At 46.5% G+C, this 24,051-nt stretch overlaps 1 protein-coding gene across 1 annotated transcript in view; it reads left to right on the top strand.

Annotated features, from left to right (window-relative positions):
• LOC144610592 (3',5'-cyclic-AMP phosphodiesterase 4B-like) overlaps window positions 1–24,051 on the top strand; it is a 227,439-nt gene that overhangs the window by 35,821 nt on the left and 167,567 nt on the right. The window contains exon 3 of the mRNA XM_078429401.1: window positions 2,802–3,028. Coding sequence (XP_078285527.1) covers window positions 2,802–3,028 — 227 coding nt within the window. The remainder of the gene's footprint in view (window positions 1–2,801; window positions 3,029–24,051) is intronic.

Below are 24,051 nucleotides of genomic sequence, written 5' to 3'. Positions count from 1 at the left end.
ACGATTGCCGGACTTCGAAGCAAGGTTGGCTATGTAGTTAGATCTGTGTGGAGTCATTGAGGAAGCTCAGACTTTTGTTCCATTAGTGACAGTACCGCACTTTGTTTATCAGGGAATAAGTTGAATAGTGAACACATCACAGATAAATTAGAAATATCACTTCAGAGAGTGGAAATAGAAATAACTATATTAAACATGCTTCAGCATGAAATTGAAAATTGGGATTTATATTGAAGATGTTCTGTTCTGTACTGCACTCCTACACACACAATCCAAGGCTTTCCCATTATCTCATAATGTTTGCACCATCCCTCATCTCATAATGTTTGCACCATCCCTCATCACCTCAACACATTCTCAGATTGTTCATTATTTTTGCTGATGATTCACTGTATTTATTTTGTGTTGCATTAATGACTGCTACAAGATCTTATCATTTGGGAATCCGGAGCTGGGATTCGGATGGGTTAGGTTTCCCACGGCTGTGTTTCCCACGGCTATGTTTTGTCTAACGCCACACTGGTAATGATGAATAGCTTATGTTTAGTTTAGTTTAGAGATACAGTGCAGAAACAGGCCCTTCAGCCCACCGAGTCCACACCGACCAGCGATCCCCATAGATTAACAATATCCGACACACTATAGGGATAATTTTACACTTATACCCGAGTCAATTAACCTACATACCTGTATGTCTTTGGAGTGTGGGAGGAAACCGAAGATCTCGAAGAAAACCCAGGGGGTCACAGGGAGAATATACAAACTCCGTACAGATGGCACCCCTAGTCGGGATCAAACCCAGGTCTCCAGCGCTGAAAGCACTGTAAGGCAGCAACTCTACTGGTGTGCCACCGTGCCGCCCGCATTGTCAGAATAGCACCAGGAAATTCAGTGTAAACTGGTCAAAGATGCTTCAAGCCCAATAACAAGGCATTGGATTGGTAAAGTCAATGCAGTTTGATCATAAGCACTTCTGTGCTAAATTTCTTCAGCGCTAGGGAACATGATTTAACTGCCACTTCAGGAAATGGGAAATGGAGGGGTATCCCAGACCAACAAAATGTTTGAGGGGCAAGATGCTGTGCAGCCTTCCATATTCTATGTAAAGAAAGGCCTTTACTCTGCTTAGTTTAGTTTGTTTAGTTTATTGTCACATGTACCGAGGTACAGTGAAAAGCTTTTGTTGTGCTAACTAGTCAGCGGAAAGACAATACATGATTACAATCGAGCCGTCCGTCCACAGTGTACAGGTACATGATAATGGGAATAATGTGAATAAGGTTTAGTGCAAGGTAAAGCCAGTAGAGTCCGATCAAAGACAGTCTGAGGGTCTCCAATGAGGTAGATAGTAGTTCAGGACCGCTCTCTAGGTGTGGGAGGATGGTTCAGTTGCCTGAGAACAGCTGGGAAGAAACTGCTTGCAGAGTGGGCAAAGCATGACAAATAGCCTGAAGATTAAAGATGCTGAATAGAGAACTGAAAGGTATGGGGTTGGTGTTTGGGGATGTTGGAATATTCAATCAGGAGCCTGGGGAATTAGTTGAAGAGGGCATCAAGCAGCAGTGATGGACCATTGAGGAGAGGACAGGTGGGGAGGGAGTTACCACCTCCATCAGGAGGCAGATCCAGGTACATATGACCACGCTACTACCTTGGAGCGAGCTACTGGATTGTACACTTTTCAGAACATTTGCACCAATGCACTTTGGTGATCTAGCTGTGTGTGTGTGTGTGTGTGTCATGATGTGTCAGAGCAACTGAATCAATCTCCCAGTGGAATCCCCAAGCGAGAGATGAGGCAGTTAGTTATGAGATGCATCTTTTCTACTACACATCTCACTTACCTAGAATCAGAGAGTGTGGCAAATGTCACTGATTACAGCACGTCAACAGAGCAGCCATTGAATAATGGACCCACCTTGCAGTGTCTGATGGGACAACGTGAATGAAGCTTTAATCTGTGCCAAAACCACTTTTTAAAGTCCATTCCCTGCTGTTCTTGCCCTATGAATGTTTGATGGTAAAGTACAGATGGTAAAGTAAAGTACTAGGTATACAACCTGGTATGTACTTATCCTGGGAGTGTATAATGGCACAATGTAGAGTAATCTTTTACTCTATCTCTAATTCAATGTAGACTAATTTTACACACACACACACACACACACACACACACACACACACACACACACACACACATAAACAAATACAGATGGAAAGTCAACGTGAACACTGACAGTGAATAGTTTGGTATATTTTGGACCTCTTCTCCGTGGATTGTCACCTTGTGGTGGAGAGGCTTGTGTGGTCCTGAGATCCTTAGAGTGATGGCGTCTGGAGCTTCGCTCCTGGTAGGGTCACCCATGGTGGTAAGGTCAAGGGGGAGGTCCCTGACAAAGAGCAATCCAACCAAGACCTCAACAATGGAACAGTCGGAGGATGATGGCTGACGTTAGTGGAGCGTCACAACGGCTGGGAAGGCGGATGAAGGCTGCAGCAGAAAAGGGTCCCGGTCGTCTTGGACTCCACGCCACTGGATCCTGACCCAGATCTGTCAAGGACCATGTGGTGGCTGTCTGGGCACCAGCCTCCCCACGTTAAATAAAGTCACGCACAGGGGTCCTCTATGGAGAGGGCAGTCATACTCGCTTCGAGTGACCGCCGATGATGATTTTGGGCCAGTGCGGCAGATTAATGGGTGCACTTGCTGTTCACCAATTGACTGTAGAGCAACAGAAGGAATGTGGCTTTTTTTGTAAGATGGTTCAAAGCATGGCTCATTCTGTCTGTTTGTCTTCTAGAAAAATAACGAGACTTTGGATTCGGGGCATTGCAGTCGATCGTACACGTCCAGTAGTACACTGGGCACGGACGCACGCCGAGGTCATCGAACGTCCGGCATGCTTCAAGTACCGCAGTGGAGATCGAGGTCCCGGTCACCAGAGGTGGACAGGTTCCAAAGGCCAACCACACTGCCACTGCTCATCCCTCCCCGCATTGCCATCACACACCCTGACCAAGAGACCAGGTACGAGCCAAGGGGCGTACAATTTAGAAATGGTGCATGGTAATCATTGGTGCACATGGCGATTGGCCACGTCATCCAGCTGGCCTTCCTTCCCATAAACAGGTCAAAAAAATAGCATGTGAAAGGATATCTGACTGAGCGGTGTCTAAATGCAGCCCAAACGCTGGTATTTTGAAGTGTTTCTGGAGTACAACGCGGTCCAGTTGGGTTTTAATATTCAGTGAATGCACATTTTCAGGACCAAGAGAGGGCTTCTTCATTTGTTAAGCACAATGTAGTTAACCACTCTTAAGGTAGACACAACATGCTGGAGTAACTCAGCGGGTCAGGCAACGTCTCTGGAGAGAAGGAATGGGTGACGTTTCGGGTCGAGACCCTTCTTCAGACTGATGTCAGGGGAGGGGGCGGGATAAAGATATAATGTAGTCGGAGACAGGAAGACTAGTGGGAGAACTGGGAAGGGGAGGGGATAGAGAGGGGAAGCAAGGGCTATCTGAAGTTAGAGAAGTCAATGTTCATACCACTGGGGTGTAAACTACCCAAGCAAAATATGAGGTGTTGTTCCTCTTAAGTTAGGTGGGAGATGATTTAGATGTCCTGCAACATGATCTAGATATAGCTACATTTGCAAAAGAGTTAATTGGAAGGTCGTGGCAGTGAAGATTAGCTGCAAACAATCCTTGGCCTGCACTAATAATCATGAACCATTCTTAATATTGTATCTACGGGTGCAACCCATGATACCTAATGCGTAGAAAGGAACTGCAGATGCTGGTTTATACTGAAGACAAACACAAAGTGCTGGAGTAACTCAGCATGTCTGGCAGCATCTCTGGAGAAAAAGGATGGGTGATATTTCGGGTAGGAATATTATGTTAAGGATGGGTGATATTTCGGGTAAGAACAGTACATTCCGACTTGAAACATCACCCATCCATTTTCTCCAGGGATGCTGCCTGATCCACTGAGTTACTCCAGCACTTTGTGTCTATTCGTCATATCCAATGCGCTTATTGGTTGACTGCAAGCCTCTGTCCAGCGCACCGCTCGGTGGAATACAGGGCAGTTTCTAATCATTCCATTGGTTAAAAGGGACATGTTATCCAATGCGTTCCTTGGCTGAATACTTTGTTGTATATAACGTGCCCTCCTTTGTTGATTGATTTTGTCCTTTCAGTTCAGTTCAGTTTAGTTTATTGGCACATGTGACGAGGTACAGTGAAAAGCTTTTGTTGCTTGCTAACCAGTCAGCGGGAAGACAATACATGAATATAATCGTGCCATTTGCAATGTTTGAAAGCTGTGGATTTTTAATACAATACAATACAATATATCTTTATTGTCATTGTACAGGGATACAATGAGATTGGGAATGCGCCTCCCATACGATGCAATAATTTAATTAGCTAGTCAGTATTAATTTAAACAACCCAATGAAACAAATTGTAACAGTTTTAAAACAGAATAAAGTGCAAGTAGATCTGTGCCGGATCACTGCGCGATGTGACCATCCGGCTCAGCAGGACCAGTTCATAGCAGCTATGGCCCTGGGGATGAAGCTGTTCCTGAGTCTGGAGGTGCGGGCATAGAAGGCCTTGTATTGTCTGCCCGATGGAAGGAGTTCGAACAGACTGTTGCAGGGGTGTGAAGAGACTTTGTGGATGCTGGTGGCTTTTCTGAGGCATCGTGTGTTGTAGATGCCCTCCAAGAATGAAGTTCTTCTAATGAAGTTGTTCCTACATTATAACAGAGGTGGACAGGTCTGCTCTCTCAGAGAAGGTGATGAGGAGTTGCTCCTGATATGGACTGTAACTTGTATGGGAGCTAGAGAACATAACACCCATTTTCAGTACTCATCTCCTCCTCGTCCTTATCACTTTGTTTGGGCTTTCATTTGTTGTGAAGGAAGTATGTTTCCAGATAGATTAGGACAAATTTAAGGACAGGTTTCAGGTTAGGTATAAGATGTCTTTCTGCTTTCTAATCAGTCTCATTTCCTCGTGTAGGAAAAAAACTGCAGATGCTGGCTAAAATCGAAGGTAGACACAAAATGCCGGAGTAACTCAGCGGGTCAGGCAACATCTCTGGAGAGAAGGAATGGGTAATGTTACGGGTGAAGACCCTCCTTCAGCATCAGTCTGAAGAAGGGTCCCGACACAAAACGTCACCCATTCCTTCTCTCCAGAGATGCCCGCTGAGTTACTCCAGCATTTTGTGTCTCCCAGTCTCATTTCCTCAGTGGTTTTGAATATCACCAATGATTGAGTACTTGCTGCACTTCAGTGAATGCTCCCGAGTACCACAATGTGGCAGCAATGAGCTACTAACTTGCTTGTATTTCAAAGTTGAATTTAGCCAGGAGTATTGTAAAACTTGCTGTCTAATCCGTGATCCTTCAGTCATCTATTGCCATCCATATTAGTCACTTTGGCTCTGCTGCTTTGGTCCCTCTTATCAACATTTTATCTCTGTACCGCCCACTCCCCTGACATCAGTCTGAAGAAGGGTCTCGATCCAAAACGTCACCCATTCCTTCTCTCCAGAGATGCTGCCCGTCCCGCTGAGTTACTCCAGCATTTTGTATCAAACATAGTGGTCAATGCCAATCGGAGCATGTAGGAAGGAACTGCAGATGCTGGTTTACACCGAAGACAGACACAAAATGCTGGAATAACTCAGCGGGACAAGCAGCATCTCTGGAGGGAAGGAATGGGTGATGTTTCAGGTCGACACCTTTCTTCAGATGCATCTGAGTTATTCAGACCTATCTGAGCATTCCCCTTCCAGCAGATTCCCCAACCTGAATGCATCACCTCCTCTCACACTGTCATTATGTTAAAATTAAGACTTTGTTACACTGACTCCTACTCAGAATAATTTCTTCTCAGCTTGTCAAATTCAAGGAACTCCATTTATTTCACTTCAACATACAATCTGCTTTACAATTAGTCATTCCTTCAAGATTTATCAGACGTCCTTTACTCTTTAACTCCTGGCTGTAAGGAATTGAACTTCTCATCTTTGATTTTCCAAGTAAAAACATTTTCATCAACTGCCTTATTTCTCCTGAGATAAAGGAGTTGACCTGACTGGATTAATTTTACATTTTAGGATTCACTGGCCATCCCTAATTGCCCACGAAAAGACAGGCCACTTCAGAATAAATCTTTAATAATCAACCACATTTCTGAGGGTCTGCAATCACATATATACCAGACTGGGTCAGAGTAGCAGATTAGCAGGTACATGGAAAGGACAGGTTAAGGCAAGGCAAGGCAAGTTTATTTATATCGTACATTTCAGCAACAAGGCAATTCAAAGTGCTTTACATAAAATATTAAAGAGCAATTAAAAGCAATTAAAATCAGTCATTTAAGAGAAAAGAAAACAAAAACAAGCTAGAATAGAACAAGACAAGTATAAGATACAAGAATAAAAGTTACAGTGCAGTGTAAGAAATGAATAATTATTTGATTTAACAAAAGGCAGCGTCAAACAGAAAAGTCTTCAGCCTTGATTTAAAAGAACTGAGAGTCGCAGTGGACCTGCAGTTTTCTGGGCGTTTGTTCCATATATGTCGTGCATAAAAACTAAACACTGTTTCTCCATGTTTAGTTCTGACTCTGGGGAAAGAAAACAGATGACCTGAGAGGTCTGGATGGTTCATAACATAGCAGAAGATCAGAAATGTATTCAAGCGAGAGGTGTGCTGGACAGAGGCTTGCATTCAATCAACAAGCGCAGTAGACATGATGGATAGACACAAAGTGCTGGAGTAACTCAGTGGATTCAAGGTTTAGAGGGACATGGGTCAAACGCTGGCTGGACTAGTGTAGAGGGGCATGTTGGCCAGTGTGGACAAGTTGGGCGGAAGGGCCAGTTTCCACGCTGTATCACTCCATGACTCTATTTAATACCTAGAAGGACATCAGTGAACAAGATGGGTTTTTAACAACAATCCAGTCACAGATACCAATGCAAGGTTTTTTTTTTGTAAAGCCAGATTATTAACTGAATTTAAATTTCTTGGTTGCTATAGTGTGACTTGAACTTGGAGTCCATAAATTGTTAGTCGAGGCTTCTCTCTCTGGATTACCAGCTCAGTAAGGTAACCACTGTGTTTACAATATCACACCACTGTGGTTGTTAACATTATCCTGGCAGCAATGTTGCTGGTACATTGTCTCCAGGTTTCCCTGCAGAGAGTTCACTGGTCACTGTTTTTTGTGGTTTAGTTTTATTCCGTGAGCTGTAGTTTCACGTGGCTTGTCCCTGGATCTGAGACAGGGTTTGGGGAAAACAATGCAAATTGACACAATGGCAGAGATGCCTAAACCTCACATGGTGGGTGGTAACCACACTTCTCCTTTTCATACTAGCTCTATGTTATCCCTCTTCCGCATCCACTCCCCACACACTAGGGGCAATTTGCACAGGCAAATTAACCAGCAAATCTGCACATCTTTGCGATGTGGGAGGAGACCAGAGCACCCGGAGGAAATCTGCACGGTCACAGAGAGAACGTGCAAACTGCACACAGACAGCACCTGAGGTCAGGATCGAACCCGTCTTTCTCTGGCGCTGTGGGGCAGCAGCTCTACCAGCTGCACCACCGTGTCGTCCTAGCTGTTAACTGGCACTGACCTGGTTGATGTTAGGTGTTCTGTTGTGAAGTGGGTGACTGGCTTCCTCAACATTGGTACTGAATCTGGGATCTTCTGGTATGTGAAGGCAAAGGTTTCACACACCATTAGCAGAAGCAACAAATTGCAAGCACCTAGCCTGGGTCAAATGGTGAGGACTTCTTGTCATAGGGGCAGGTTGATGCCCCAGTGTTGACCTACCAGGGCCTTTCTGGCTGTTGTGGGTGATACCCGTTAATGTGAGAATGTGTACCAACATCACACCGAATTGAGCAGTGGCTATCGACTGCACCTAGAGTTAATCTTACTGCGTAGCTGAGGTTTTAAAATGATTCCAAACCTGCATCATCACTATAGTAACAACTTGAGGTGAAATTGAAGTGGTGAAACTAATCTGATCTCCCTTGGGATGATGAAAGAACCAGGAAAGCATCACTCTACTGTAATTTAATTTTGCACATTTTGTGGGATGTGCTTAAGAGTTTCCACTGGGAACCAACACCAACAATTAACTCACAACATGAAAAGGATTGATGCATTGTGGTCACTCTGGTAATCCTCCAGTCAGGCTAAGAAGGGTGTTTAATCTACATTTAAGTTATACTAGACCAAGTGGACCCATTGGGCCCAAACCTCTCCTGCATTGGTGCAGCACCCTCTCCTCCCCCCTCCCCCTCCCCCTCCTACCTCCCCTCCCCCTATCCCCTCTCCTTCCCCTCCCCACACCCCCTCCTCCCTTCGCTTCCCCCTTCCCGTCTCCCCCACTCCATCCCCCTCAACCCCCCTTATCCTCCCCTCCCTCCCCCCCTCCCTCCCAACCTCCCCCCCCCTCCCTCCACCCCCTCCCTCCAACCCCCTTCCTCCCTCCCTCCCTCCCTAGGGGATAGATTTAAACATTAAAATGTGAATAACGTTTAAAATATAACACCGATTTCAATGAAACTTCTTCCATTAGCACCAAAGGGACAACGGTGAGTAAGGTGGGCCTAAAATTGTCGGGCTATCGTGTACCATTTTGGCTGTAGTTCAGGAACAAACCAACAAACAAACAAGAGTTTTAGTATCTAGATTCAGTTGTATCCTTAGGGGAGAGAGATCCTTGGGAGCAATTGCGCTGAGGAAAAATGTGGCTTAGAACAATGGCGTAAAATAGGTGACAGTGGATCTATTGATGGAGGCACTGATGGAACACAATGTAGAGTGTGACAGATTAATTAACAAGTGTACAACTTCGATGTCAAAGCCAAAATGCCCTGCTTCCAGTTTCATGGACACACTTGCTGCCTTATAACACAACACTGGCTCTTGTTGCTAGGGTCACTGAATTAAACTTGGCTGATTCATTATGGTGAACAATCAGACATCCAGGGAGGTAGAGCACAATAAAAGATCATCTCAATCCAATTGATTAACCCAGATATTAAAAAAACAAAGCGCAGTTACCTACAGGTATTCATCAATTAATTTTTGCATCCAAACACGTCTCCTCCTCTGAAAATCATTTATATTATCGTCCTTGGAATGTGTGTGTTTCTGTGTCTGTATTTTTGCATCTGAAGAAGGGTCTCGACCCGAAACGTCACCCATTCCTTCTCTCCAGAGATGCTGCCTGACCCGCTGAGTTACTCCAGCTTTTTGTGTCTATCTTCAGTTTAAACCAGCATCTGCAGTTCCTTCCTGCACATTTGCATATGTATATGGAATGTATCAGCATGTATAGGCACCAGAGATTTGGTGTTTATTGAATTGAATAGAATTGAATTGAATAGATTTTATTAGCCAAGTATGTATGCATACAAGAAATTTGCCTTGGAGCTTTGCTCGCAAGTAACAACACGACATACAATAAACAATTAAGAATAAAACATTATTATTATTTTGATAATGTTACATTTCTATAAAGGTATTGGGTTAAGATGGCAAACAATGTTTATTTACAAACGATTTTGAGGACAAAAGCTTCAAATGATAATTTATGTGAAAGAATTTAAATATGGTGAATGATTTTGGTTTTCTACTTTGACTTACTTATTCTGTTGCTCTGCAAAGTCATCATGCTCTGTTTGTAGAAATGTTGTTTTGTGACCATTAATCTATCAGCCTATTCAAGTTCGGTTTACCTGTGGTGTTTAGGGACAAAGGCAGAGGCAGACGCTGATGAAAAGCTTTGGTTAAGAGTAGAGATAAGGGACGGGGAGACCTCTAAACACTATCTCCGAAAACATGGGCTCGGGCTGATGTCTGCATTTAGTTTTTAATAAAAGCACAATGTTCTCTAATTGCTACTATTGGTAGTACATTTCCAAATATTGAATTCAGCTGATTTGAAAATATATAATTTAAATCTAATCTCAAGCAGAGTGCAGTATATGTTTATATGTTTCAGGGCTGGGTGTACAGGTTGCTGAAGATAGACACAAAATGCTGGAGTAACTCAGCGGGTCAGGCAACATCTCTGGAGGGCAGGAATGGGTGACGTTTCGGGTCGAGACCCTTCTTCACGTTGCTGGACTAGGGTCTGGACTTTCCTTGGTGCGGTTGGCTGATCTTGAGTGTTTCTGAGTGGAGGCACACACACCGACTTTTGTAATGAAAAACAATCAACACAATGCTGCAGAACATATTTTTTATTAATTAACACCACGGGAAAATTCTGGGTGAAAGCAAAGTAAATGGAAATTGGAAATCATCTCACAGATTACCTGATGAAATGTGAAGGCGGGAACTGAAGTTGCTGGTTTGTTGGTCAACTGGTGAATTGTTGGTTAGAAAATCTGTCATCTGAGCATTGCGAAAGTCTGTGGATGTTTCCACTACATGTGGCATAAGATAAATATCCAGTCATGGCCTCACTAATATCCTTCACATGGCACGATTTCCTAATCCAAAGGTTAATGATATCCCTTATTTGGACTCTGTGTGGGATCAATTGTCACATGGAAGGAATCTGGATCTTCACACTGGTATCTACAAGGTGTCCACATGGGGCATAAATCTGTCTATTGAATTAACAGGGGGAAAACTGATGACCATTCATTTAAAGATCTTTGTGCACACATTTACCAGTTTTGTGTCTAAACTGAGTTGCATGTAATTCTGTACTTGTTACCCACACCAGAGGCAACAAAAGCATAAATAGGTGGCGTAGCAGTAGAGACAATAGACAATAGACAATAGGTGCAGGAGGAGGCCATTCGACCCTACGAGCCAGCACCGCCATTCAATGTGATCATGGCTGATCATTCTCAATCAGTACCCCGTTCCTGCCTTCTCCCCATACCCCCTATCCTTAAGAGCTCTATCTAGCTCTCTCTTGAATGCATTCAGAGAATTGGCCTCCACTGCCTTCTCAAGCAGAGAATTCCACAGATTCACAACTCTCTGACTGAAAAAGTTTTTCCTCATCTCAGTTTTAAATGGCCTACCCCTTATTCTTAAACTGTGGCCCCCTTGTTCTGGACTCCCCCAACATTGGGAACATGTTTCCTGCCTCTAACGTGTCCAACCCCTTAATAATCTTATACGTTCCGATAAGATCTCCTCTCATCCTTCTAAATTCCAGTGTATACAAGCCTAGTCGCTCCAGTCTTTCAACATAGAGTTACTGCCTTACACTGCTTGCAGCACTGGAGACCCGGCTTCGATCCCGACTTTGGGCGCTGTCTGTACGGAATTTGTACGTTCTCGCAATGAACGGAGTGGATTTTCTCTCAGATCTTCGGTTACCTCCTACACTCCAAAGACATACAGGTTTGTAGGTAAATTGGCTTGGTAAATGTAAAAATTGCCCCTAGTGTGTATAGGATAGTGTTAATATGCAGGGATCGCTGGTCAGCGCGGACCCAGTGGGCTGAAGGGCCTGTTTGAGCAATGTATCTCTAAACTAAACTAAAATAAATGAACCGCGAGAGACCAAGACATCGAAAATGGAGATATTAGCAAGATAATGGCAACATACAACAGAGATGAGTAGTTCAACTAGTAGTTCAATGAGTAGTTGCACCAGTTCCATGATTTAATCAGATTATCATAAATCTATTTACACTCCTACTTCCTTTTCCTTTGATGTTATATCCTAACAAAAATCTATTAATCTAACTTTTGAAGATTTCAATTGATGCCCATCATCCACAGCCTTTGTGAGGAAGAATTTATAGATTTCCATTAGCCTCTGTATGAAATAAACGTCTTGAGTTTTCCACCCCAGTGGCCCAGTTGCAATGTTAATATTGTTCCGATTTTTCCCTATGTGGCAAAAGCAGAAGAATGGAGCCCCCCACCCTGGAGGTGTCTTCCTTGTTGACAGGATTAGTTCTGTGAAGCAATGTTCCACAAGCTGACTGATATTTCAGGAGGCAGCTTCCAGTCAACCATTCCTTCCTTTAGTTCAGAGGCAATGAATAATACACTGATCAGCCAAAACATTATGACCACTAACAGGCGAAGTGAATAACATTGAATATCTTGTTACAATGGCACCTGTCAAGGGGTGGGATGTATTAGGCAGCAAGTGAACAGTCAGTTCTTGAAGTTGATGTGTTGGGTGCAGGAGAAATGGGTAAGAGTAAAGACCTGAGCAACTTTGACAAGGGCCAAATTGTTATGGCCAGACGACTGGGTCAGAGCATCTCTGAACCGGCAAGGCTTGTGGGGTGCTCCCGGTCAGCAGTGGTGAGTACCTACCGACAGTGGTCCGAGGAGGGACAAACCACAAACCGGCGACAGGGTGTTGGGCGCCCAAGGCTCATTGATGCGCGAGGGCAACGAAGGCTATCCTGCCTGGTCCGAACCGACAGAAGGTCGACTATGGCACAAGTCAGAAGGTCGACTATGGCACAAGTCACAGAAAATTTTAATGGTGGTCACAGGAGGAATGTGTCACAATACACAGTGCATCGCACCCTGCTGAGTATGGGGTTGCACATGGAGGACCAACACCATATTAGGCAGGTGGTCATAATGTTTTGGCTCATCAGGTCATAATGTTTTGGCTGATCGGTGTTTTAAGAACACTGTCTTTAATGTGATGAAAATGCTCCCGAGGCTGATTAAAAGCTGGTGATTTAGCCTGACACTGCATTTCACATTGCACCTTCCGTTTTCGGATATTAGCTCAGCTCAAAGTGATTATTTCAGAACAATCCCCTTTTTCTGAGATACTAAGCTTATTTCATGGCTTAGTTTATAAAGAAATTTTCCATTGAATGTACAATGATTGAATACAGTTTCTGGGATTGAAAAAGGACTCACAAAGCCAAAGTGAAATTGGAGCTCACTATCAATCTTTGACAAATTTAGTTTAGTTTCGAGATACAGGGCGGAAACAGGCCCTTCGGCCCACCGAGTCACTGCTGACCAGTGATCCCCGCACATTAACACTATCCTACACACGCTGGGGACAGCACCCGTAGTCAGGATTGAACCGGGGTCTCTGGCACTGTAAGGCAGCAACTCTACCGCTGCACCAATTGTCTGCATTTGCACTCCCATGATGCTCTGCACAGGTTTTAAGATGCAATTGTCATCTTCTCAGTCACCCTCTGCAATTTGCTGAAACAAGTCTGATTACTTAGTTCTGGTTTTCTGTTTGGTTCCTGTGTCCTTCCCATGAGCTTCTTCACTGCACATTTGCTGCAGGTGCTAATTAACTTCCTTCCAGATCACCAAGTAGTGATGTCAGTTTATCTACAAACAAAAAAAATTATCCCTGTAGGGTAGAGATATGAAATGTTGCTTCTGTTTTAAACTAAGTCATTTGTAAAATAATTGGAGAATTAATATGACTCCTTGATCTAAGAGAGCAGTGACAAAAGACTGAATTTTGTGACTAAAATTTTTATCTTTCTCTGATTCCTCCTGGAGTAAAGTTCATCTTGGCTAGGAATCGAAGAAAGTTAAAAAATGGAGCAATTGTAGGTCTTGGGACCATGAGCCCGCCTTCACCTTTCAGTCACCAAGTGTGCATTATCGGTGTCTAAGGTTGAGAATTCCAAACTTTCTGAACATGTGCAGTGAAGACATTTCTCTTCATCTTAGTCCTAAAGGCGGCCCTTCATCTCAGACTCTGTGCCCTTGTCCTTAACTCTCAAGACTGAAGAACCAGCCTCTCAGAAGCTTGTGCATTTCAGTGGAAACACTCCGTTTACTTCTAAACTCGATCAAAGAGGAGGCCACTCCTCCTTGATCTCTCCTCAGACCACAAAACTCTCTTGCCGGGAATGAATCTAATGAACCTTTACTGTATTTATGAAGTCATAAGTGATAGGACAGAATTAGGCCATTTGGCCCATCAAGTCTATCCGCCTTCAATCGTGGCTGATCTATCTCTCCCTCTTAATCCCATTCTCCTGCCTTCTCCCCATAACCCCTGACACCCGTACTGATCAAGAATCTAGTTGTCTCTGCCTCAAAAATATCCATTGACTTGGCCTCCACAGCCTTCTGTGGCAAAGAATTCCACAGATTCACCACCCTCTGACTAAATAAATTCTTTAGTGCTGACCCCAAGGCAAGTATATCTGTCGTTAAACATGGATAGTACACATGCTGGCCGCCTGGTGAACTGCGTCTGCCTTACCTTTTTTCAGCTTTGATCCACTACTACCCTGCCACTAATCACAGATGGAGCTTGGTATTTGAGTGTTTAGTTATATCCAAGTTGCCAACCAGCCAGTGAACTGACATTCGCAGCCATCTGTTCTGCAGTTAACTGGACACTTCCATGTGACCCAAAACATGGTTCTGGCAAAACTGCTGCTTTCAACATTTCACAATCCAGGTTGAGTGGAAACTGAACAATTCCACATGACTTGTTTTGAAAGGAAGCTCATATTTGTAATTCCTTTTACTTTGACTTTCTCCTGTTGAAAGAGTGTAATGCTCCCACTCTAAATCCCTCTTTTTTTTCACTTTCCATACAGGAATTCTTTTGTTTCAGTTTAATTCATTACTGAGTGAATGCGGGTGCTGTGTTTTGTTAATATTGGTTTTCAAAGGATCAAAATGGTGACTGTCTGCTCCATATCCTCAAGCTGTCCCCTGGAGCAAGGGTTTTCCATGAAATGCCACATTTTGTTCGCTTCCAACACACAGAGTACTCTCTTAATCCAACAGCCACATTCATCTTGCATTATAGTGACACAGCATGCAGTCAGGTTTCACGTGGAATAGATTGAAATCCAGTCACTTAAGGAAGATGCTGAGCAACAGAGACAATTATGGAGAGAGCTGATGATCAGCAAATGAAGGAGTAAAAAGCTTGATATTTACAATTGGTGGGACCTGCCACAATATGGATCCAGCAATGACAGGAATTAGAGTACATAAGGAGGAACACCATGTGGAGGAAGGAACTGCAGATGCTGGTTTACACCGAAGATAGACTCAAAATGCTGGAGTAACTCAGCGGGACAGGCAGCATCTCTGGAGAGAAGGAATGGGTGACGTTTCGGGTCGAGACCCTTCTTCAGACAACGTTACCCATTCCTTCTCTCCAGAGATGCTGCCTTTCCCGCTGAGTTACTCCAGCATTTTGTATCTACCTTCGATTTAAACCAACATCTGCAGTTCTTTCCAACACATACCTATCCAAGTGTCTGAGAGACAACTTAAGTTGGCAGGACCTGAGATGAGTTGAAAAAAGATTACTTCACTCAACTAGTCCAGGGATTCTGGATCTTGGAAAGAATGGTGGAGGCAGAAACGCTCACCACATTTAAACAACACACCTGGATAAGCATTTGAAGATCCATAACCTGTAGGGTGATAGACCAAGAACTGGGAAGTGTGATTACCTTATAGTCCATTTTTGGCTGGCATGGATCAAGATGGACTGAATGGCCTCATTCTGTACTGTAATCATCCATCACTTTCAAGTTTCCATGAAACTGTCTCCATGTCAGGGCTGTGAGATTGGCAGAGAAAGCAGGAGACAGATGAGGAGCATTTATTTGGCACAGCATGTTGTAATCTGGAACACGCTGCCTGAGAAAGTGGAAGCTGATATAGGGACTTTCAAAAGGAAACTGGACAAGTACTTGCTTATTCAGCATTGCAAGGATCCCCTTGAGCAAGGGTTTTCACAGAAATGCCACAAAAATGTTATACAGAGTTTACAATAGACTGAAATACTTTGGAGCGGCACAGTGGCGCAGCGGTAGAGTTGCTGCCTCACAGCGCCAAAGTCTCGGGTTTGATCCTGACTAAGGGGCGCAGTCTGCATGGAATCTACGTTCTCCCCGTGACTGCGTGTGTTTTCTCCGGATGCTCCGGTTTCCTCCCACACTTCAAAGACGTACAGGTTTGCAGGTTAATTGGCTTCGGTAAAATTGTAAATAGTCCCAGAACCAGGGGCCACAGTTTAAGAATAAGGGGTTGGCCATTTAGAACAGAGATGAGGAAAAACTTTTTCACTCAGAGTTGTAAATCTGTGGAATTCTCTGCCTAAGAAGGCAGTGGAGGCCAATTCTCTGGATGCTTTCAAGAGAGAGTTGGATAGAGCTCTTAATGATAGCGGAGTCAGGGGGTATGGGGAGAGGGCAGGAACAGGGTATTGATTATGGATGATCAGCCATGATCACATTGAATGGCGGTGCTGGCTCGAAGGGCCGAATGGCCTACTCCTGCACCTATTGTCTATTGTCTACAGTGTGTAGGAAAGTGCTAGTATACTGAGTGATTGCTGGTCAGCGTTCATAGTCTTACAGCATGTAAACAGGCCCTTCGGCCCAACGCCCATGTCAACTAAGATGGCCGATCTAAACCAGTTCCATTTGTGTTTGGCCCATATCCCTCCAAACCTTTCCTATCCATGTACCTGTCGAAGTACACCTCACCTGTCTGAGAGAGCATAGACCTAAGTGGCAGGACCTGAGGTGAGTTGAAAAAAGATTAATTAATTCAACTAATGAGGGCTGAAGGGCCTATTTCTGCGCAAATTAAAACTAAAAACTAAATCTGTTCTAGAGAAAATATCAGCCCTGCAGGGAGGGAAGAAAATTTGACAAAATATTGTTAATTGGTTACTTTTCTTTCTTCATGCAACTCCAATCATAGGTATTGGTTTAATTGCTAGAAAAACAACACTAAAAAGGCTATCGGATAAATTTGGTGTGGACATGGAGCACTTTCTTTGCATCGTGTTAATTAAACTAATGAACACAGCCATACAGGAGACAAATGCATCATTTAATTTACAAGCAGATAACAACACAACACTGCCTCATTCAAATTCTACTCATGACCAGATTGCTTAATTTTCCCTTTTTCGTTTGTAGTGAATCCATAATGATAGATACATCAAAACTGAGAGACCTGCTGCGTGAGAGGACTAAACGATACACCATTTCTGATCCTTGCCCTTTCCTGCTGAAATCCTTCATTCTTCTGTGGGATTAGGGCATTGCTTTAAAAAGATATGAATGAAGAAGAAGTGTTGGTGTTCTTGCGGGGCATAAAGATGGATATATTCCCGGGGCCTAAGCAAGTGTATGTTAGGATATTGTAGAATTCAAGGGAAAAAAACTACTAGGACTTTAGTTTAGTTTAGTTTAGTTTAGAGATACAGTGCAAAAATAAGGCCTTCAGCCCACCGAGTCTGCGCTGACCAGCGATCCACGCACATTAACGGGATCCCACACGCACTAGGGACAATTTTACACATACACCGTCAATTAACCTACAAACCTGCACATCTTTGGCATGTGGGAAGAAACCGAAGATGTTGGAGAAAACCCATGCAGGTCACGGGGAGAACGTACAAACCCCGTACAGACAGCACCCATAGTCGGGATTGAACCTGGGTTTTCGGCGCAGCAAGTGCTGTAAGAATCTGGCAGAGATTTTTGTGTCTTCCTTACAGTATTCAGAACTGTACGGTGGCCCATGTGAAGCCTTTATTTAAGAAGGGCAGCAGGGACTAGTCAGGAAACTACAGGCTGGTGAGCCAAACATCAATGGTGGGTAAGTTACTGGAGGAGATTCTGAGAGAATCTATCTGTATTGGCAAAGGCAAGGTTTATTAGCGACAGTCAGCGTGGTTTTTGTGTGGGGGAAATTGTGCTTCACAAATGTAATTGAGTTTTTTGTTAAAGTGATCATGAGGATTGATGGGAAAGGGCATAGACATTATTTATGGGGACGTCAGTAAGACTTTTTACAAGGTAGTCTGGTCCAGAAAGTGAAGTTCAAAGGTTTCAAAGGTCTTTTATTGTCACGTGTCCCAATTAAGGTACAGTGACATGGGATCCAGGGTGAGCTAAAACAATTGGATCCAAAATTGGCTTGATAGAAGGAGGGTGATGGTGGAAGGTTGTTTTTCAGAGTGAAGGCAGTGCCGGTGGCATGCCACAGCTATCGGTGCTGGGTCCTGTTGATTGTCATTTACTTTAACGATTCGGCTGAAAATGAAGGTGGCATGATAAATAAGTTGTGTAGGAAGGAACTGCAGATGCTGGTTTTAAACAGAAGATAGACACAAAAAGCTGGAGTAACTCAGCGGGACAGGCAGCATCTCTGGAGAGAAGGAATGGGTGGCGTTTCGGGTCGAGACCCTTCTTCAAACTTCAGATAAATAAGTTGCTGGATGGCACCAACATTTGTGGCATAGTGACTGTAAAGAAGGTTATCTGAGATTACAACAGAATCTAGATCAACTGGGAAAGTGGACAAACGAATGACAGATGCAATATAACTCAGGCAATTGAGAAGTAATGTGTTTTAGGAAGTTAAACCAGGTCTTACACAGTAAAACGACAAGATTCTGGGGTTTGTCATAGAACAGAGAGACCTAGGTGTACACGTTCACGATTCCCCGAAGGTTCTGACACAGGTAGATAAGGTGGCAAAGAAAGCATGCAGCAGCCTTGCCTTCATAGGAAGGCCGTTGAGTACAAGAGTTGGGATATCATGTTACAGCTGAGAAGAAATTTGCTGAGTCCACATCTGGAATATTGTGTACAGCTGTAAGTAGAATTTGATTAATGTGGAGTGGGTGCAGAAAAGATTAATATGGGACTGGAGTGCATGAGTTATGAGGAGACACTCGATAAAATATGAGGGGCATTGATAAGCTGAATGGCCTTTTACTAGGCTAGAGGAGTCCAAAACTATACGGTATAGGTTGAAGATGAGACAGTAAAAATTTAATGGGGACCTGAAGGAACAGTTTTTCACACAGAAGGTGGTGGTTAGAAACGTAGAAACATAGAAAATAGGTGCAGGAGTAGACCATTCAGCCCTTCAAGCCAGCACCGCCATTCAATGTGATCACGGCTGATCATCCAAACTCAGTACCCTGTTCCTGCTTTCTCCCCATATCCCTTGATTCCGAAAGCCCTAAGAGCTATATCTAACTCTTTCTATATGGAATGAGGCAGTGATAGAGGCAAGTACAATTACATTTGAAGGACATTTTGAACAGGTTCATACAAAGGAAAGGATTTGAGAGATGTGGGCCAAATGCGTGCAAATTGGACTAGCACAGGAAGGCACCTCGGGTCAGCAGTTGGACCAAAGTGCCTATTTCCATGCTATGTAATTCTATGATTCGATGACACAAGCTTACATCCTTTTTTCCAATTATCCCTCTTTGGCTTGAAGAAGACCTCTTTCACCCTGGTGCCAAAGACAAGCAAGGCGACGTGCCTTGATGACTACGGCCAGATGTCTCTGACACCTACCCCATCATCAAATGGTTCGAGAGGCTGGTCATGGCCGAGATCAACTCCAGCCTTCCAAACAGTAATGATCCACCGCAATTTGCCAACAGTTCCACGGCAGCCGCCATCTCCCCGGCCCTACACACATCCCTGGAACATCTGGATGACCACGCACTAATCCGACTGCTATTTATTGATTTCAACTCTGCCCACAAGACCGTAATTCTAATATAACTTATCTTTACACAATTGGACCTTGGACTCAGCAACCCCTGCTGCAATTGGTTTCATAGACTGCAATCAGGAAGGATATGCAACGAAACATCCTCCATATGTAGGAAAATAACTGCAGATGCCGGTATAAATCGAAGGTATCACCAAATGCTGGAGTAACTCAGCGGGTCAGGCAGCATCTCAGGAGAGAAGGAATGGGTGACGTTTCGGGTCGAGACCCTTCTTCAGACTGATGTCAGGGGGGCGGGCCGGCGTGCTTTGTAACTTAGTCAGCGCCGTAGGTGGTTGTATAGATTGGGTAGGCAAGCAAAGAATCGCACTGTGCCTGGTCACATGTGACATTAAAGTATTGCATTCCATCCCCCCTCCCTCTCAGGTTTGGGAATCCCCTCAACCTCAGCGTCCACCCGAGTGTCCATCTCCCACCACTCACCCTCTAGATGCGGGGCTTCTGATCAATCGCATCTCTTTCCCAATTAGACCATGTGGAATTGAGCATCGTAGCCACGCCAGGAAATTTACCCCCTCCCCTCCCTCCCTCCCTCCTCTCCTCCCTCTCCCCTTCTTCCCCTCCCCTTCTCCCCCTTCTCCCCCTCCCTTTCTCCCCCTCCCTTTCTCCCCCTCCCTTTCTCCCCCTCCCTTTCTCCCCCTCTTCCCCCTCTCCTCCCTCCCCCCTCTTCCCCCTTCTCCCCCTCTCCTTCATCCCCCTTCTTCCCCTCTCCTTCTCCCCCTCCCTTTCTCCCCCTCTTCCCCCTCCCCTTCTTCCCCCTCCCTTTCACCCCCTCTCCTCCCTCCCCCCTCTTCCCCTTCTCTCACCCCTTCCTCCCCCATCCCGCTTTCGCTAGAGTACTTTGACGAGCAGAAGCGGCAAAGTGCCAGGGGAGAGAGTATGTCCCTCTGCCCTCCCTCGGTCCAGGCTCGGACACATCTGGTCGGCCGCGGGATCTTCACCCGAGAGCTGCCAGAGTGACTGAGGTGGGCGGAGGGGGAGATGCAGAGGGGAGGAGTTTGGGAGAGGCTGTAGCGGGCTCTGGGGGTGGGTGGGTGGGTGGCAGAGAGCCTTTCTCGCCCACAGAGTGTGAGAGGCAGAGGGGAGCGGGGCTGGGCGGCTTGGAGCCACTAGCAGGGCAGTAAGACGCGTTGCAGCCAGCGCGCCTGGCAGCTTGGAGGCAAGAAGAGGCTTCTCATTGCGAGCAGAGGCTGGCGCTGGGATGGCGAGTACGGGCAGCCGGCGCTGCTGAAGAGCGGCTACAAGTTTAGCGGAGAGGGGGACAGGACGGTGCTGAGCCCAGGGCGACCCAAGGACTGGCCACCGACCTGCCGGAGCAGACAGAGCCCAGAGGAAGGCTGCGAGAGGCTGAACAACGCTCCGACCACCGGGTGACAGCGGGGAGCAGAGAGCGCACAGCGAGCGGCTGAGTGGACGGGGGGAGAAGGGGGAGATTGGGGAAACCAAAAGCACTGTGGGTGAGCAGCGCGCATTTGGGCAGCTCGGTTGAAGCCGGCTCCAAGTGAGATGTGCACGAAGGAACTGCAGATGCTGGTTTAAACCGGGGACAAGACACGACATGCTGGAGTAACTCAGCGGGACGGGCAGCGTCTCTGGAGAGAAGGAGTGGGGTGGACGTTGCGGGGTGGAGACCTTTCTTCAGACTGGTTTAAACACAAGATAAGACACGGAATGCTGGAGTAACTCAGCGGGACGGGCAGCATCTGTGGAGAGAAGGAATACTGTGCAGGTTCAGACTGAGAGGGAGATGTGAGTGTGATCCGGAGCGGACTAGGTGAGCCGACCTCTCGCTCATCTGTAGCTCCACCTCGCACCCCTCTCCCTGCCCACCCCCTCCCTCCCTCTCTCCTCTCCTCTCCCCTCCCTCCCTCTCTCCCCTCCCTCCCTCTCTCCCCTCCCTCCCTCTCTCTCCTCCCTCCCTCTCCCCCTCCCTCCCTCTCTCCCTCCCCTCCCTCTCTCCCCAACCTCCCTCTCTCCCCTCCCTCCCTCTCTCCCCTCCCCTCTCTCCCCTCCCCTCCCCTCCCCCCCTCCCTCCCTCCCTCCCCTCCCTCCCTCTCCCTCCATCCCTCCCTCCCTCCCTCCCTCCCTCCCTCCCTCCCTCCCTCCCTCCCTCCCTCCCTCCCTCCCTCCCTCCCTCCCTCCCTCCCTCCCTCCCTCCCTCCCTCCCTCCCTCCCTCCCTCCCTCCCTCCCTCCCTCCCTCCCTCCCTCCCTCCCTCCCTCCCTCCCTCCCCTCCCTCCCCTCCCTCCCTCCCTCCCTCCCTCCCCTCCCTCCCCTCCCCTCCCCTCCCCTCCCTCCCTCCCTCCCTCCCTCCCCTCTCCGGTACCACAGTGCCGCCCGCAGTCTCCCAGCGACACAGACATGGATCCTCCGTCGTGTTCGCCGAACACCCTGAAGCCGCCGCAGCACCTGTGGAGACAACCCCGCACCCCCATCAGGATCAAACACCGCGGCTACTCGGACACCGACCAGCATGTCCACCGGCCCATCGAGCGGTCCAACGCCGTGGACACCAGCGACAGACCCGGTCTCAACAAGTCCCGCATGTCCTGGCCTTCATCCTTCCAAGGAACCCCCAGGCGGTAGGAACACAACTCAATTTACTGTTCCCCCAATAATATCCCAATGCCCCGACACTGCGACCCGCGCTCAGAGTTGGCAATGTCGCTGTTGGGACATTGTCTGCAGGTCCCTAACTTGGCACATGGGCACGGTCTTAAAGTTTCCCCAAAGTTTCTTTTTTTCCAAACCATCTAAAATGTGGACTGATACAACAGCGCACACAAGGGTGGCAGGTGGCATCAATGTGTGTAGGAAAGGAACTGCGGATGGTGGTTTACACCGAAGATAGACACAAAACGCTGGAGTAACTCAGCGGGACGGGACGGGCAGCATCTCTGGAGAGAAGGAACCCTTCTTCGGCTTGAGTCTGAAGAAGGGTCTCGACCCGAAACGCCACCCATTCCTTCTCTCCAGAGATGCTGCCCGTCCCGCTGAGTTACTCCAGCGTTTTGTGTCTATCTACAATGCAGTGTCGGGGCAGGGGGCAGCGTGTGTTCAAAGCGTTTTGTGTCTAACCCGTGGCAACAGACTGGATAGAAGGCAAGTGCGTGAGACCGTAAGCGCAGTGTCTGTGCAGCGCAGTCTAACCCGTCGCCACAGACGCTGTCCACAGGTAGTGTCTGTTCAGTGAGCCTCATGTCTGACCAGTGGCCTCTGAGACTGTCCAACCAGGCAGTATCTGGGCAGTAGGGACAGCGTCTATCCGGCGCATTTAATGTCTAACCCGTGCGCACAAGCTGTGTCCAGCGAGGCTCTGTCTGCCCAGTGTGTTCAATGCCCATTCTGTGGCTGTAGGGTCTATCCAGACTGGACGGGACGTGTGTATGTGGGACAGTGGCTTTCACGCTTGGCCACTCCGAATGCCAGCGTGTGGGGACCGCAGGTGGTTTAATGTGTAACCCTTGGCCACTAGGTCTGTCCAGTGAGAGGCGGTGTGTGTGTGGGTCGTAGGGACAGGGATTGTAACAGTGAGTTTAACGTTGATTTCGCGGCTGCAGGCTGTCCAGTGTGTGAACAATAGGGTCACTCTCTGTACAGTGAGTTTAATGTTTATTCCGTGGCCACAGGTTCTGTCCAGAGAGGCAGTGTGTGGGCGGGATGGACAGGGTCTGTGCAGTGGGTTTAATGTTTATCCCGTGGCCACAGGTTCTGTCCAGAGAGACAGTGTGTGGGCAGGATGGACAGGGTCTGTGCAGTGGATTTAATGTTTATTCCGTGGCCACAGGTTCTGTCCAGAGAGGCAGTGTGTGGGCAGGATGGACAGGGTCTGTGCAGTGGGTTTAATGTTTATCCCGTTGCCAACAGGGTCCTCCCAGCGAGGCAGTGTGTTGGAGTTGGAACAATATTTGCTCAGTCGGTTGTGAGTCTGCTGAGCTTTTGACATCATTGCTTGCTGCTTCAGGATGATATTCATGTGTGAAAATTGCTATTACGTCACTTGCATGAAGTACCAAAATACACCTGTGACAAATAAGATTCCTTCACAACGCTGCCTGCCTGTCTCCACAATACATGTACCAAATCTGCTTCTATTTATAAGTCCTTTTTTTTCCCAGATTGTTTTGGCCTCCTCCCCAGAAAGTGTTGATGTGCTGTGGTATGCAGGGGTCTTTAGCTGCCAAGTTCCAAGTGTGCATACGCTATGTGTGAAGCTGGCATATGAGTGCTGTCCTAACCTCACTTCTTCCAATGCCCACACTTTAGTGCAGGAAGGAACTGCAGATGCTGGTTTAAACTGAAGACAGACACAAAATGCTGGAGTAACTCAGCGGGACAGGCAGCATCTCTGGAGAGAAGGAATGGGTGACGTTTCGGGCCGAGACCCTTCTTCAGACTGACTAGTAGGGATCCTTCCTCCCTAACTAGGCTGAAGAAGGGTCTCAACCCAAAACGTCACCCATTCCTTCTCTCCAGAGAT

Source organism: Rhinoraja longicauda, chromosome 37 (assembly GCF_053455715.1).
Source record: "Rhinoraja longicauda isolate Sanriku21f chromosome 37, sRhiLon1.1, whole genome shotgun sequence".
NCBI lineage: Eukaryota > Metazoa > Chordata > Chondrichthyes > Rajiformes > Arhynchobatidae > Rhinoraja > Rhinoraja longicauda.
This window is presented reverse-complemented; position numbering and strand designations above follow the sequence as displayed.